Source organism: Echinococcus granulosus, assembly GCF_000524195.1.
Source record: "Echinococcus granulosus chromosome Unknown EG_S00013, whole genome shotgun sequence".
NCBI lineage: Eukaryota > Metazoa > Platyhelminthes > Cestoda > Cyclophyllidea > Taeniidae > Echinococcus > Echinococcus granulosus.
This window is the reverse complement of record NW_020170393.1, coordinates 570,266-583,911: the sequence shown is the minus strand read 5'-3', so window position 1 is coordinate 583,911 and position 13,646 is coordinate 570,266. Positions and strand designations below refer to the sequence as shown.

The following is a 13,646-nucleotide window of genomic DNA, read 5'->3' as shown; positions in this document are numbered from 1 at the left end:
TCACTTGAGTCGAGCGGGCTGACTACTAGATGACCAGAGTTCGAAAGGTCCACCCCAGGAGGCTCTTTCGGAAGGAGAGAGGCCGGTGAGATAGAGAGGCAGATGAAGAATTGGTGGTCGAAGGCAATCGCTACCACTGACCCCCTTGAGAAAGGTAGAGGCTAAATCCACGCCGCCACCGGCTAATTGCCAGTAGTAGTAACTCTCAGCGGGATCGTCTCGAGTCTGCAAAAAGTGAAGAGCTTTTTGGCGGTCATCTAAAGATTCCCTCTCCTTGTCCTCTTCATCTGCCTTCTTGTTCGCGTCTTCAGTCTCCCAAGACGATCCAATTGAACAGAGGCAAGAAAACAGTAGGAGGCATTCAAATATCAAACTGATTAATCGGGAGGTAATGAATAAAATACATCCATAACATAAAAACTGACTGAATCTTAAAGTGGGTACGAAAGGCCACAAGTTGCACACGTGAATACAAGGCATTTGGTTTGTCAACCTTGGAATTCACTAGAAACGGACTAGCTTACACATGGACAGCAGTCTACGAGAAGGTAAGTCATGATTTCATACAAAACTCATAATTTAAGAAATTCCTGTTTGAAACAAGAATGTTTTAGCTCACCATAATCGTTGAATCAAAATCGATTATGCAGAAGTTATTAAAGCCTTCCGAAAACTTGGATATGATTTCTGTCAACGGTGACCGGTGGCGAGCGTCAAGTACCAGACACAACTTGCAAATGTCATCAAGTGTGTTCATCCATTTACTGAGTTGAGTTAAGCTTCCTTGATTGGACGTAGCAATGTGAGCGAAAAAAGAGTAGTTGGAATCTAGAGCAGTAAATAGTGTCTTGAGCAGTGTTTCTGTGCTGAAGGTTTGAAGTGGGAAATGCAAAAGTTCCACAAATATCAGTGCCAATGACCAAAGATCGGATCGCGTGTCGAGGAGACAAGGTGGTGTAGCGGATTCTAATGACGCAAGCTGCAAGCATGATCCAGAAAACAAAAGCGTTTCTGGAGAGGAATAACGTAAGTCCACAACGGGAAAGTCGAGATCTAATCCCCACCGGGAAGCATATAAAACTCCATAACCAGCGATCTTAACTCGCCCAAAATTATCAATAAGGATAGCTGACGGACTTAGGCACCCGTGTATAATCCCATGAGACTCCAAATAAGTCAGGGCGCATAAACACTCATGAAATCGCCTCAATAGCCAGTTGAAATCCGACCGCTTTGTGACTGGGGGATTTAGTTGACTGAAATCAGATGCGTAATGCTCTGTAACAAGATAGATGCGTCGGTGTTTGTCGCATTGGGCATCAAGGTAGCGCACGATATTAGGATGGCGCAAGCGACGAAGGTCAATTAATCGGGAGACGCAAGAAATTGTGCAAGGAATGCGAGGTGATTCACTGGAGGAGGAGACTTGAACAAAGTCCTCACCCGCAATAAGACAGGAAAGACCAAGATTGAGACATGTTGTCCGAGGTTTATAAAAGGCGTCCTGGATGCCCATGACTGGAAATGTGGCATACAAGAGGATGAGTATGAAACCAATGAAGTCGATCACTTACGCAAGAATTCTGATTTTAACACGATCAAGTGAGGGATGAACTAGAGGTGGGAAGAGGTAAATACTCGACCATAATGCACTGTTAAGTGATATTTGACGATGAAAGGGGGTAGAACTGCGGTAAATACTGACATGACGAAACAATTCAGCTGTGAAATGGATTGATCATAGCCATTGCGGTGATTTCGGCAAAAAAACACCTTCTGACCATAAAAGAGCTACTTTTGTGCACATCGAATAAGTAAGTCAAAAAACACTAGCAGCCTAACTGACCAATCAATTCTAAAAAATAAAAGCATTGTCACCTTGATAAGAACCCTTGAAGAAAAACCTTTGCGTTTCAGAAATGAAATAAAAATATTTGCAAATATATCAGTTTAACTATATATGCGTATTGGAAAAGAGGGTGCGGCATGAACGCGAAGTGCATTTATTTTGCAATGGCATGAGAACAAATGTTGACCTAGAGCGAATAAAAAATTATGTTTTGAGAATTTTTTATGGCAATCCCGTCGCATTTTTACAGATTTAAGCTGCATTTGAATTGTGTCTCTTAAAATGTTTAAGATAGTCAGTCATTGAGCGGTCTTTACTGTTCGTGTAGAGGTGAGACGTGCTATGTTCCAGTTGGCTCGGTTAGATCGATTTCTCCGCCCAGTCGTCCAGACGATAAAGCGTTCTTCTCACGACGAGATCAAGTTAGAAATGTTATTTGTTAATTTATAGGGTTTATTATCGTGATCACACGCATTACGACGAAAAATCAGAGAGGGCTTTTCGCATCGGTAGCACGGTACTGTGGGCCTGGATATCGTATCACTTTATTAATAACTGGAGAATGTTATTTGTAGGTTCTTATTATTCATTCTTGACCATTTAGGGGCACGATCCGTATCCAGAAAGGGAATCCTTTACAGATACTGAACTCGGAGTGGAGTGACCTAGGTGATAGAACCTAGCCGAAGAATATGTTTGGTGTCGTAGTTAAAATATATCCTACCATATGTGGCCCTGGTGCCCTTTCCACCTTCCAATTCTTTTAACCGAATCAATACCGGCGAAATGGTCAACTTGGCCTTATAAGTTGTTGCTCCGCCCAATAAGGCCCCTGTTTGGGACGACGAACCAGTTCCTTCGGTTTCACTCACAACCACAAACGATGCTTCTCGAACGCGAACACACCCAGATTGTCATTGCTGCTATGACACCCATTTCGTCCCCTCACTAACAGTCAAGACCCATAATTTGATCGTCGATGGGGTCCGCCAGAGCTTTACCATGTGCAGTTGGGGAATTCCACATGGATAATGTTTATTGCCGGTGATGGGGTTACTTATGCAGTGGTTGAATTCGAGATCAAGACAAAGTGTATAACAGCTGAGGTGTCAATGAATGTATGCGGGGGTCATCTAGCGTAGCATTTCGCGGAATGAACAGACTGAAACCGGGCCTCTGAGCGCATGGGACGATTAGGTGCGGCTCCGATCGCAGATTTTCCTGAAATAGGTCGGTACGGGATGATGCTATGCCGTTACCACTCCCATCTGTTACACCGTCAAGGGCAGACTTCTGGTTCTGGGTATGTCGCTCTATGTAGCAGTCACGGTCTCGCAGGGTTGAGATAACTTGGCCTACATGTTGCATGGGAAAGAAGTGTCTGTATCCTCATTGCTTTCGAGATGTATATACGTCTAACGAAGGTAAATCAGCTACCTAATATATTAAAATGGCGCCACCGAGGGTCTTCATGTTGAGCCAGAAGCGACAGATCCTGGTCCGCAAGGAAGGAGTGGCTGCTGCAGGACTCCTGTGATAATGCCCCATCAGAAGTCCACAGCTTGAGCAGATCTGCTTTAGGAACACAAATGCTCGTCTCCACATTCAGAGCAATCTTCAAGGATCTCACATGAACTGTCTCAATTGGGTTTGAGAGATGGACGTATGCTGTGAAAAGGAAGGCGTTACAAAGTGGATAACTACCATTTTTGGAGACAATGACGGAATTACATTCCCTATTCCTGTGGTCAGTAACGAAACATCCAATTTGTATGCTGCTGCGTACAATGAAAGTAATTATCATGGACAGCTGACTTACAATAGCCAGTGACACCGTATATCAATCGATGTCGCCAAGCAAGTTCGCAGCATCCACCACTGCTATTGGAGGTACCTTGGCACCGCATGGAGGAGGAATGGGGATCTCTTTGGGGTGAATCAAGTTGAGCGAAGAAGACCACAGCTCCTGCGCGAATCCACTCAGCGAGCCAGCGACCGAGGGAGTCTGTGTGGGTTCGGAGGCCAGGTGACGCGCAGGACTGCCAGTCGGTGACAAAGCGACCCACCACTCGGAGTCCGACAGAGCGCGAGACGCCGGCCAGACACACCAGACCATCAGAGCGACCACGGCGCCAATCCAAGGGTAAGAGGTGCGTGTGGCCGGTGGAGAAAATGTCATCTTCGAGAGGAAGAAAATCGGCAAGAGCGGTTGAGCCTAGACGGGAGCAAGTGAGGAGGTAGTCCACCAGACGTCCTCCGCATGGAGCCACTGGGGTAAGCGGCGCCACTGTTTCACTAGCGGGGCAGGGCGGACGGGATAGCAAGCTGGACGATGTCTGTTGGACCTGATCACGTCTCGCATTGACAGTGCAGGTGTTGGCGGGAGGTTGGGAAGCTGGTATAGTGAGGAGATTGGAGGTAAGAGGCGGGTATTTGCGACGCAAGATTGGGAGGTAGTTACATAAATCCTCCAAAGTATGACTGTCCAGGAGATTACAACCGCGCTGCAAATTTAAAAACAAAGATCCACAATAAAATGAAGAACTAAAAGATCCAATTTGGGGTCAATTGTTCGCGCCTAATCAACCGAACCCAACCATTTTGATTAAGGTTTACTAGCCGGATTTCGTTCAAACAAAGCTATCTATTTGATTCTTGCCATGAATCTGTATCGAGCCTTATGTTCAGTGAACAAACCACTAGACTGTTTGCAAGTCTATTCACCTGAGCCTAATTGTTCAATTAAACCCCAAATTTAACTCACCAATAAGTTCACCACAGTGCTAGTCATCGAATTGCCAGGAGCAATATCGTGCTCACGCATGAGAAAAACATCATAACCAGAGGAGTTGTCAACAGTTGCAGTGAGATATGAGGATTGGAAAACACTGCAAGTAGGCAGTGAAGAGTTGGAGCCATTTTTCTCGGGCTCTCGGGGCAAGGATTCTTCTATACTGGAGAACGACGGGGCCTGATACATACCATCGAGTGGGTTTTCCATCTGGAACGTTCATAAATGAGGGTAAAGTGGCAATTTCATTAAAAGCACAGAGGAATTGTCAAAAAAATGTAAACCTTTGAAGAGTTAAAAATATGCAACTTAAGCACTTTCCTGTGGAACACAATTGGACTCGAGTAAGTTGATTTCAGCTTGTAAGGGAAGAGATGAGGATATGAGATCGTTGGTAGTATCCGTACTTTGCCGTGGATTTATGACCGACATTGGGGTAGTTGGTGGTGGTCTATCCAAATATAAGAGTGGAAATTTTGATGTGAAATAAGCAGAATATTGCACTGAAGAAGTGCTCAATCTTGTGTAGAAAAGTGGGTTAGTAACACGTTTACAATGGTCCCAGTAAAATGCGATTGAATGCTGACAAAACTATTATGAAGCAAGGAAATCTTACACTGCCGAATTATTCTGAAAGGCCGATGGAGAAGATGCTGGAGGACTATCAACAAGATTGTGGTCATTCAAATCACCATCAGATGAGGTGTGTGCAGAATCAGAATGTACATCCAATTCAATAAAATCCTCATTAAATGCACGTAACGCATCACTTGGAACAACAAGTTGCTGAGTTTGACTGTTGCTTTCAGCATTTCGCCGAACTAGAGCAGATGGTGCAAAGAGAGGATGGCCGAAAAGAACATTGGTATAATACATATCTGCAGAAGAATGATCAGCACTTGGCGAAGAGGATGGCACCTGCATAGCACTTGGCACTTGATCATGCATTGTGGAAGACAAAACGTATAAATGCTACATTACAGTTGGACACTAAAGAAATCAAATCGCCCACAAATAATCAGAGGTGTAAAAGGGTGAATTCAAATCAGTAGCCCTAATGATAAGCTGGGAAATCGACCGACGTCGCGCAAAGCTAGCAAGTATCGGAAAATTGGGAATGACAAAGCTACCGAAGAGCACGTACAAGAGGTCACACGGAACACTTCCACAACCTCGCACACACGTAAGACACGCTTAAAATTCTCAAAAAACCTTTGAAAGAGGCACCGAAAATTTAGCACTCGGAACATTGAAACAAAAAGGTGTGAATCTGTTTATTCTCACGAGGCGACTTGACATCATCATGTGAATCCAACATAGAAAATGCTCAATATCCAAAAAGAAGCAAAGGTGTGGTGATTTTAAAAAGGAGAATTTTTACCAAATATTTAACCTCTGGTGCTTTTTATCATGGTCTCTAGATTTATAGCGTTCCGACATTAATTGACAGCCCAGCAAGTAAACTTTGTGGCTAAAAGCCTAAACCTGCACTTTATTTTTGCATTATCTGTCTAGTTTTGTGTGACTAACCGAACGCTCCAACCTAATGGTTTTTTTGGTTTTAATTATGTACGCTTTTAGGTCTACCTAGGTCTTTTTAACCAACATATGCGATGGCTGTCAAGCTAATCCATGCAGAAGTGGCCCCAAGGTTTCGGAAACGTTACATAGTCTGCGATTTTTATCAGTAAGTATTGATAATGCATCAGGGACATAAGCGGAATCTTTTCAAGCAATACTTAGTTTTCAAAACCTGGATTTTTTGCAGTGGTCCCGTTCATGTTGACACAGCTTTTCTTTTCATGGCAAGCTTTATAAAAATCATAGTTTGGTGATGTGAGTTTGTAAATGCTGCAATTCTAAATGTTTTGTTTAATCCTCTTTATATATCAGCCGACTTTGAATATTGGTGTGCGTGTGCGCCTTGCGAGACGACTTTTTTTATTAAAAAAATTTAGCCTTGCGTACTAGTTGCATTTCCTACTCCCTAGTTCCTTTTACCTTTTTTGGCTGTTCCAAACCTAATTTCATCAGTTTTGCAGTTTCAATTATACGCTTTGATTTTTTTGCTGTATTTCTATTTGTTAATATTTTGCTCCATGTGTTCCCAACATTTTGACGATAGTTTAGGAGGCTTTTTTGTGAAATGTCTCCCTTGGTAGCTTCTTTTGTTTCAATGCCTCATAAATATGTGGAAGTAGTTTAAACCCACTATTTTCAATCGTTTTTAGATATCGAATGACGGATATGCAACGGATGGATGACCCCCCGATCACTTCTACCGCGGAAACTTTGCAAAAGGTGATTGCCCTTGACGCCTCCTATTTGCATCAACGCTCCCGGGCTGCGCCTCACCTAAACCCAGAACGTTGGAATCTCTATCTGCGCAGACGATATCAGCTCTCGCAGAATGCTGCTCCGTCGTTTCCCGTTGACCGCTCTGAGTATCTCTACATCCGACAGAACCTTCTTACTCAAAAGTATATTCAGCAATTTCTGTGTTACAATGTATCAGCAGTCGCAGAGCAGTTCTTTTGACAATAGTTTGCCTGTAATCTTCCTTCTTATTGATCCTATATGGATAATTGAAAGCTGCTGTGGAAATATAAGCACTGATTTTTGATATTTATCTTTCCTACTTTTTTGAAACACTTGATGTTCTATTGGTAGTTATTCTCTTAGCTTTGCCTACATAGCTTCGAATAATCTGTTGTCTGCGGGACACATATCACCAGTCTACTTTCCCGGCTTCCATAATAGTCCACCGTAATATTCTAGTTCATTGTTTTGAAAGAAAATTCCATTTCAAATTTTATGCCCCAGCCCATATGCATTTATTCATATTGTTCATGCGTCTCTTCATCTAACGTGTTTGCAGGCCTATCACTCATGACCAAATGTGTTTGTCCTCATCTTTTTTTGTCTATCTATCTTTTAATTTTTATGCTAGATAGCCTAGCCTAATTGTTTAGTGCGCATAATTCTAAAAATTAGTTTCGATTTTGCTCCAACCAAGATTTATAAACCTTAGTTGAAATTGTCTTGTGGGAAAACTGGTCTGCAGTGACTGTTGAAACCATTTGTATCTATTAGTCATCATTTATGTAAAGATTAGGGTTATTTTCCCCATTTTTCTTGTTTCAGCATCTTTTGTTACCATTTCTTTTTTCTTGGTTCACAGATATGGGCCCAATTCTCGGTCATCGTCCAACGCGGGCACCGTCACACCTACCACCGGGACGACTCTCTACGACATGCTTCTTCTCGATAGGCAGCAGCGCCACCCACCCTCCCGCCTCTCATCGTCATCATCATCATCGACTTCCCAAGTAGGCTCCCCTTTCATTGGTCATATTGGCGTTCTAGTTATTAAGGAAAAATATTACTCACCTTTTTTGTACAAGCTTCCTGCTTCTGCTCTTTTGTTGGATTGGTATTTTAACGGATGTGGGCGCGAACTTTATAATCGCCTACTACCGGTCTCTTTTTCTTTACAACATTTAATTAGCCCCTAAATAAGAGCAGAGTCAACTACTCAAAACAAGCTATCGAAGAACGCATGATGCGCTAATTTTTCTTTTTCATTTTGCGCATTTTAGCTGCCCCTCGCCGAGTCTTCTCTACGCCGGAAGATTGAGAATGAAGCTCCCGTCAGCAAGGGCTACGCTTTTGCTGGCATCGAAACCATCTTTGATCACCACAAGGGTAGGTAATCCTTGATTGTGAACACATCTGGATCTTTATAACACAAATCCAGCGTACCCATGGGGTAAGCTGTTATTGTTTTCGACACATGTAGATACGATCACACGAATCCGATTCGCACACAACGACTCGCATCGGCTGGCTATCGCCTCGGCTGATGGAACCGCTTCAATTTGTCACATTTCCGAGGCGACAGGGGAGGAGGTGGCGGTGTCACACAAAGTCGACTACTTCGAGCCGCCGGTTCCCGACAGCACCCCAACTTCGGTTTCGCCATTTCCACCGGCGGCGCTAATGGACATAGCATGGTCACTGGCCAACGACTTCGTCGCTACTGTCAGTCTGGATGCCTCGTTGTGCCTTTGGGACGTGCAGCGCCAGGGCTGCCTCACGCGACACTTCCGCGATGTTGCCTCACCTGGGGGAGGGCTCCTTGTCTGTGAATTCCATCCTATCAATAATAACTACCTCGTTCTTGGAGATACTCTGGGTCTCGTGCAGGTATGCGTCCTCTCCCTTGGACTTTAACATAAAGCCGACCGAAGTGGCAGTTTTATTGGTCTAATAACTTGGATATATCATTCCATCACTCTGATCAGTAAGGAAATGGGCGATGAACCAAACTGATGACGCCTACGCAACCAGTTGGAAACTCATTTACTCGTTGTTTAGGTGCTGAACCTTTCAACTGGCCGAGTGGTCAAAAATGGTCGTGACAAGTTACACACTCCGCCGCGGATGCGAATAAGGCTGCCGCCGTGTCGCAACCGCACAGATCTCTCGCACTACCTGGGTCGAGGCTGTGTCACTGCCCTAGCCTTCGATCCACACTCCTGCCGCTTATGGGTGGGCACCGATTTGGGCGTGATTCAGGCTTACAGCTGCAATGAGGCCACCGGTGCCCTCGCCCGCCTCTCTCGACTTACTGTCCCTCCACCTCCCTCCACACCCCTCCTACCCACCGTAACTAGCCTCGCTTTCTGTTCCTGGCTTAGCCACGAAGACAGCTCTTGCTACCTCCTCGTCAACGCCGCCGGGGTAGGCCTTCTGTTGTACCACGCCCAACCGGATAACGGGAAGCTGGAGCTGCACCAACACTTCGAGTTGCCGCACTCACCGCTGTGCAATCCCCCAGTCACAAACTATGGCCTCCACCTTCTTCACTCCTGCTTTGCCCCACTCATCTCCTTCCGCTCCTCAGGTACCGCCTGCGTTATCTCGGCCAGTGAGGACAGAGGCAGCGTGTACGTCTTTGAGGTGTCAACGAACGCCACCTACTACACACAAGATAGAAAACGAAGCGGTGCTGTGGTCACCCGTTTACAGGGTCACGATTGTGAGGTCGGCCGAACGGTGACCGACGTGACCCTGAGCTGGGACGAAAGTTTCCTGGCCTCGGCAGACGAGGCTGGGGTGGTCATCCTGTGGAGACGCCAAGCTGCAAACTAATCACCGCCTGTGACTACTTATTACTGTATTGCCCTCCTGTTTTTAACACCCGTCCCCTGAACCGAGAACGGCACTCTTAGGGGAGGAGTTCAGCTAACCTAGGCTTGTGACTAATTTCTACCAGATTTGCCTTAAGGTGACCCACCAGATATGCGAAACTGCCAAAACTCTAGTCTGTCGAGGTACGACTTAGGTATTGTCGCCTCCTTCATAGTTGTGCGAGGGTTGCACACAGCCAAATCGTCGCGCTCGATGATACGGTTGCGAATAGTTGCGGAAACCAGCACGGAACAAAAAAAGAACCTCAAAACCACTGCGCGCATTAGAACTTGTTTGTTAAAAGTTATACAAGCGGAACACGTAAACAGTTTTTGCTCGGGAAAGCATGGGGGTATGTACAAAGACGGGTGTCCAATATTCAAACACGGAAGTCATCCTAGAACTCGCGCCTGTGGTACTTGTTCGGATCATAGAAAGATGTGACCACGAGACGGTTGTCAAACTTCCTACCCGTTAGAGCGGTGGCCGCCTTTTGACAGTCAACTAAACTGGCGAATTGAACAAAGATCTTGCCAACTCCGGGGACTTCCACTCCAGGAATGGGTCGAGGTATTTCCACGCTACTAACAATGCCGTACTTGCTACACTCGGCTCTTACATCTTCAACGATGTCTTCATATTCTTCGTCATTAGTCAAGTCCTCCGGGTCAACCATATTAAGAAGACACAAGACCTCCGTCGGAGGGCCACCGGAACGGAAAATTATGTTACCAGAGCCGGTTGTATTCTGTACAAGAGCATCGTTAAGGCCAGGCACCTGAATGAGTGGTGGGGGCATGGCACCGCCGGCGTTCTTTGCTCCCACGCTGGCACGCTGAACAATAAGCTTCTTGTCACCAAGTTGCATTCCATTTAAACCGGCGCATGCGTGATCAGTTACATTTGGGTCGACATACTCGCAGAAGGCGTAGCCCTTGGAAAGACCAGTAGAGCCATCCTTAACTAAGTTGAAGCCCTTCAACGGACCAAAACTTAACAGCAACTCTTTCACTTGATCTTCATTCAAGTAGTTCGGCAAACCTCCAACGAATATCTTGTGTGGAGAATCTTGCACAACCGTACTTACTACTCCAGGAACTATTATGGAGGGAGTTTCGCTGACACCAGGCAGTGGAGCATAGTCGCGAGGTCTTCGCAGCTTCAAGGCCTGATTATGGAAGAGAATGCCGTCCAAAGCAAGACCCTGGGTAGTTTCATCCACAGATCTAAATTCCAAAAATGCGAAGTTTTTCTCCATATTAATCTGAACAGCGATGATTGGATTACCCTCCGCTTGAACAAGATTTTGGGCTTTCATTTGCTTATTAAAGAAATCCATCATATTCTCCTCCGTTGCTGTGAAAGGAATGTTACCCACATACAACCGACGGGCCTGACGACATACAGCGCTTCCAGCAAATGGTATATTGGTGTTGAGAGTGAGAGGCGCATTTGGCGTTGACGCAGGCATTGGCACTTGGCCGGCGGCATACACGTTGACGGGAATTTGCCCTGACGCTTGAAGCGCTTTATATTGTTGAGGTGTCATGTGCTCAAAGCCAGGAGGAGGAACATCCCAATACTTGTACACGATGCGGCGACTCGAAGAGCCTGAACGATCCCGGGAGCGATGGCGGCGTCGATGACGGTCACGCGAACGACTACGAGATCGACGGCGGCGCCCGCGGCTACTGCTCCGAGACCGACGTCTGTCCCGTCTTCGGTCGCGCTCGTAACGCTCCTCTTCGTTCTCATCGTAATGTCTTCCACCATCACGATCATCGTCCAGTCTGTAATCGCCGAGGCAAAAGCCGTAACACAAGATTAGAGCAGGCATAATAGGTTAGGTAAAACAAATAATTTACCTTCGCAACTCCTCTTCCTTCGCGTTTGGCCGAGATTCGTCTAGTTCATTCTCAAACGGCGGATAGGATCCGTTACCCTCCGGAGGTGGGGCCTCGGAATTGGGAAGAGGACTGTATTCTCCCATTTTTAAATGCGAAAAAACCTAAAATCAACATTTCAGAAAGTGGGCTAAAACAGAGAACAGAATATAAATTGGACCGCCGCCTTTGCGCGAATTCGGAAGATCCTTTAGGACAACACAAATCCCAACTTGTCAATACTAGTGTTGTAACCGCAAGTATTATGCAGGTACAATGAATATGGAATACTGAACCGTAAAATTAGAACACAATTAACACAAAATATAGGTCTGGGAATTGATAAATCACAGAAAACTGCGAACACGGCAAACTCACTGGAAGAAAGGGCCGAGAACGAAATTGAAACGGACAATATGGCGCCGGCACCCAATGTAACAAACAAATTGTTGGGTTACCAAAATCGAAAAAAAAGGCTTTTTTATTTGCGCCAAAATTGCTCAAAATGATTATCCACATGCATTTTACGGTCTAAGATTTCTCTTAAACTAGTTGTCACTTGTGCGAAACCACAAAACATTCTGTTAAATTTTGGCTCATATTATCGTCTTTGGGTATTTTGTTTATTCGTCCCTTTGTACGTACCACTATTTTTTGTCAGCTGCAGATGCATTAAAGCTGAACATTTTTAGATAAAACAAGCTACTATATTTTGGAGGACAAGGATATTCTTGTATACATTTGCCTCCCCGCAAATTCATGTTTAAATTTTGCACTTTTTATGTTTAGTTCACTATTCGTGTTGCACTTTATTGCCATATTAATGGGACAGGGATAAAATGCGTGTCATGCGGTGAAATTTAAATTAATGTCAGTAGCGCATTTTTACGTCTATCTTAAATAATTCAGGAGCTTTTTGTAGTTCTAGTTGGATTCGTGCTTTATTGCCAGGGGATTTCTACTACAATACAGCTTAGCTTCCCAGAATCTGCTGGGCCTTGCGCAATACCACTTTTCAGTCCAGGAGAATAATTTGCTTACTTCCATAAGATATCTGTACTAATTTCTAACCTTTTTTGGTTGATTTGTGCTACTTTGCATTACAATAACCTAATATCCTAATGGACATTTTTATAAACACACCGATATGCCACCCAAATGGGCGGCACAGCAATAGCACTATGATCTTACATAACACCTATTTGTGCGTTACATACGCAGACAGTGCAGGTGCCTTCATTCAGAGGCATTATTATTGGTCCATTCCGGTAGCTCTTTAACTCGCCTGTATGTCAGTAATATGCCCCAATGCATGCTTGTGTAAATAGAACTTTGAGGTGTCAAGCGGTCAGCTTACGCCATCCACGGGCATTATTGTACTTTCCTCCCATCCCCGTCGTAGTAATATGGTGGAAAAGTAAAAGTAATGTTCAGGACGGTTGAGTGAGTATTTTTATACCTGGCGGAGGTAAAATCCGCAGTGTTGTAACTGCCCGCATGTAATAATGCAAAGTTAAAGACTATCAGAGTATTACAATCTATGACTAGTGATGAATAAAAATGCATCTTTTTCTTAAAACGTGAACAACCCGCAATCTCCGATTTCTTTATAAAAATTACGATCACACTTACTGTTATTTTACCAGTGTCATGAATGCAGAGGTGAAGGTGTAAGGCAAAAGATCTACATTAATGCGTTTGTTTTACTGTACTGCGTCATCTTATAGCTTAATTGGGCTTAATACACTGAAATGGGAAATCACAAGATCGGAGAAATTGTAGGGCGAGACTCATCAGTCTCCACCCCTCTGTCTCTAGCGTTCTTAGACTAGCCCAGTTGATTCATTTAGGACATATTTATTAAAGAAGAAAAGATGGAGAGGGAAAGTACAACGTTTAAGAAGGGGGAAAACTGCAGTCACTATTGTAG

At 44.6% G+C, this 13,646-nt stretch overlaps 3 protein-coding genes across 3 annotated transcripts in view; 1 reads left to right on the top strand and 2 right to left on the bottom strand. All coding sequences in view use genetic code 11, as the record gives it.

Moving 5' to 3' along the window:
* Window positions 1–5,588, bottom strand: part of EGR_02777 (TBC domain-containing protein kinase-like protein) — a gene marked incomplete at both ends in the record, with an annotated part of 12,526 nt that extends 6,938 nt beyond the window's left edge. Inside the window, 5 exons of the mRNA XM_024492026.1 lie at window positions 5–225; window positions 620–1,518; window positions 3,669–4,353; window positions 4,614–4,850; window positions 5,259–5,588. Of these exons, the coding sequence (XP_024353520.1) occupies window positions 5–225; window positions 620–1,518; window positions 3,669–4,353; window positions 4,614–4,850; window positions 5,259–5,588 (2,372 nt within the window). The remainder of the gene's footprint in view (window positions 1–4; window positions 226–619; window positions 1,519–3,668; window positions 4,354–4,613; window positions 4,851–5,258) is intronic.
* Window positions 5,589–6,878: 1,290 nt separating this feature from the next.
* EGR_02776 (WD repeat-containing protein) lies at window positions 6,879–9,794 on the top strand (the record flags this gene model as incomplete). The annotated part of the gene is made up of 5 exons (XM_024492025.1): window positions 6,879–7,120; window positions 7,822–7,969; window positions 8,240–8,345; window positions 8,440–8,846; window positions 9,018–9,794. The coding sequence occupies 5 exons, from the start codon at window positions 6,879–6,881 to the stop codon at window positions 9,792–9,794; spliced, it is 1,680 nt and encodes a 559-aa protein (XP_024353519.1).
* A 436-nt stretch (window positions 9,795–10,230) lies between these two features.
* Window positions 10,231–11,823, bottom strand: EGR_02775 (Splicing factor U2AF subunit; the record flags this gene model as incomplete). The annotated part of the gene is made up of 2 exons (XM_024492024.1): window positions 10,231–11,623; window positions 11,699–11,823. The coding sequence occupies 2 exons, from the start codon at window positions 11,821–11,823 to the stop codon at window positions 10,231–10,233; spliced, it is 1,518 nt and encodes a 505-aa protein (XP_024353518.1).
* Window positions 11,824–13,646: the final 1,823 nt, after the last annotated feature.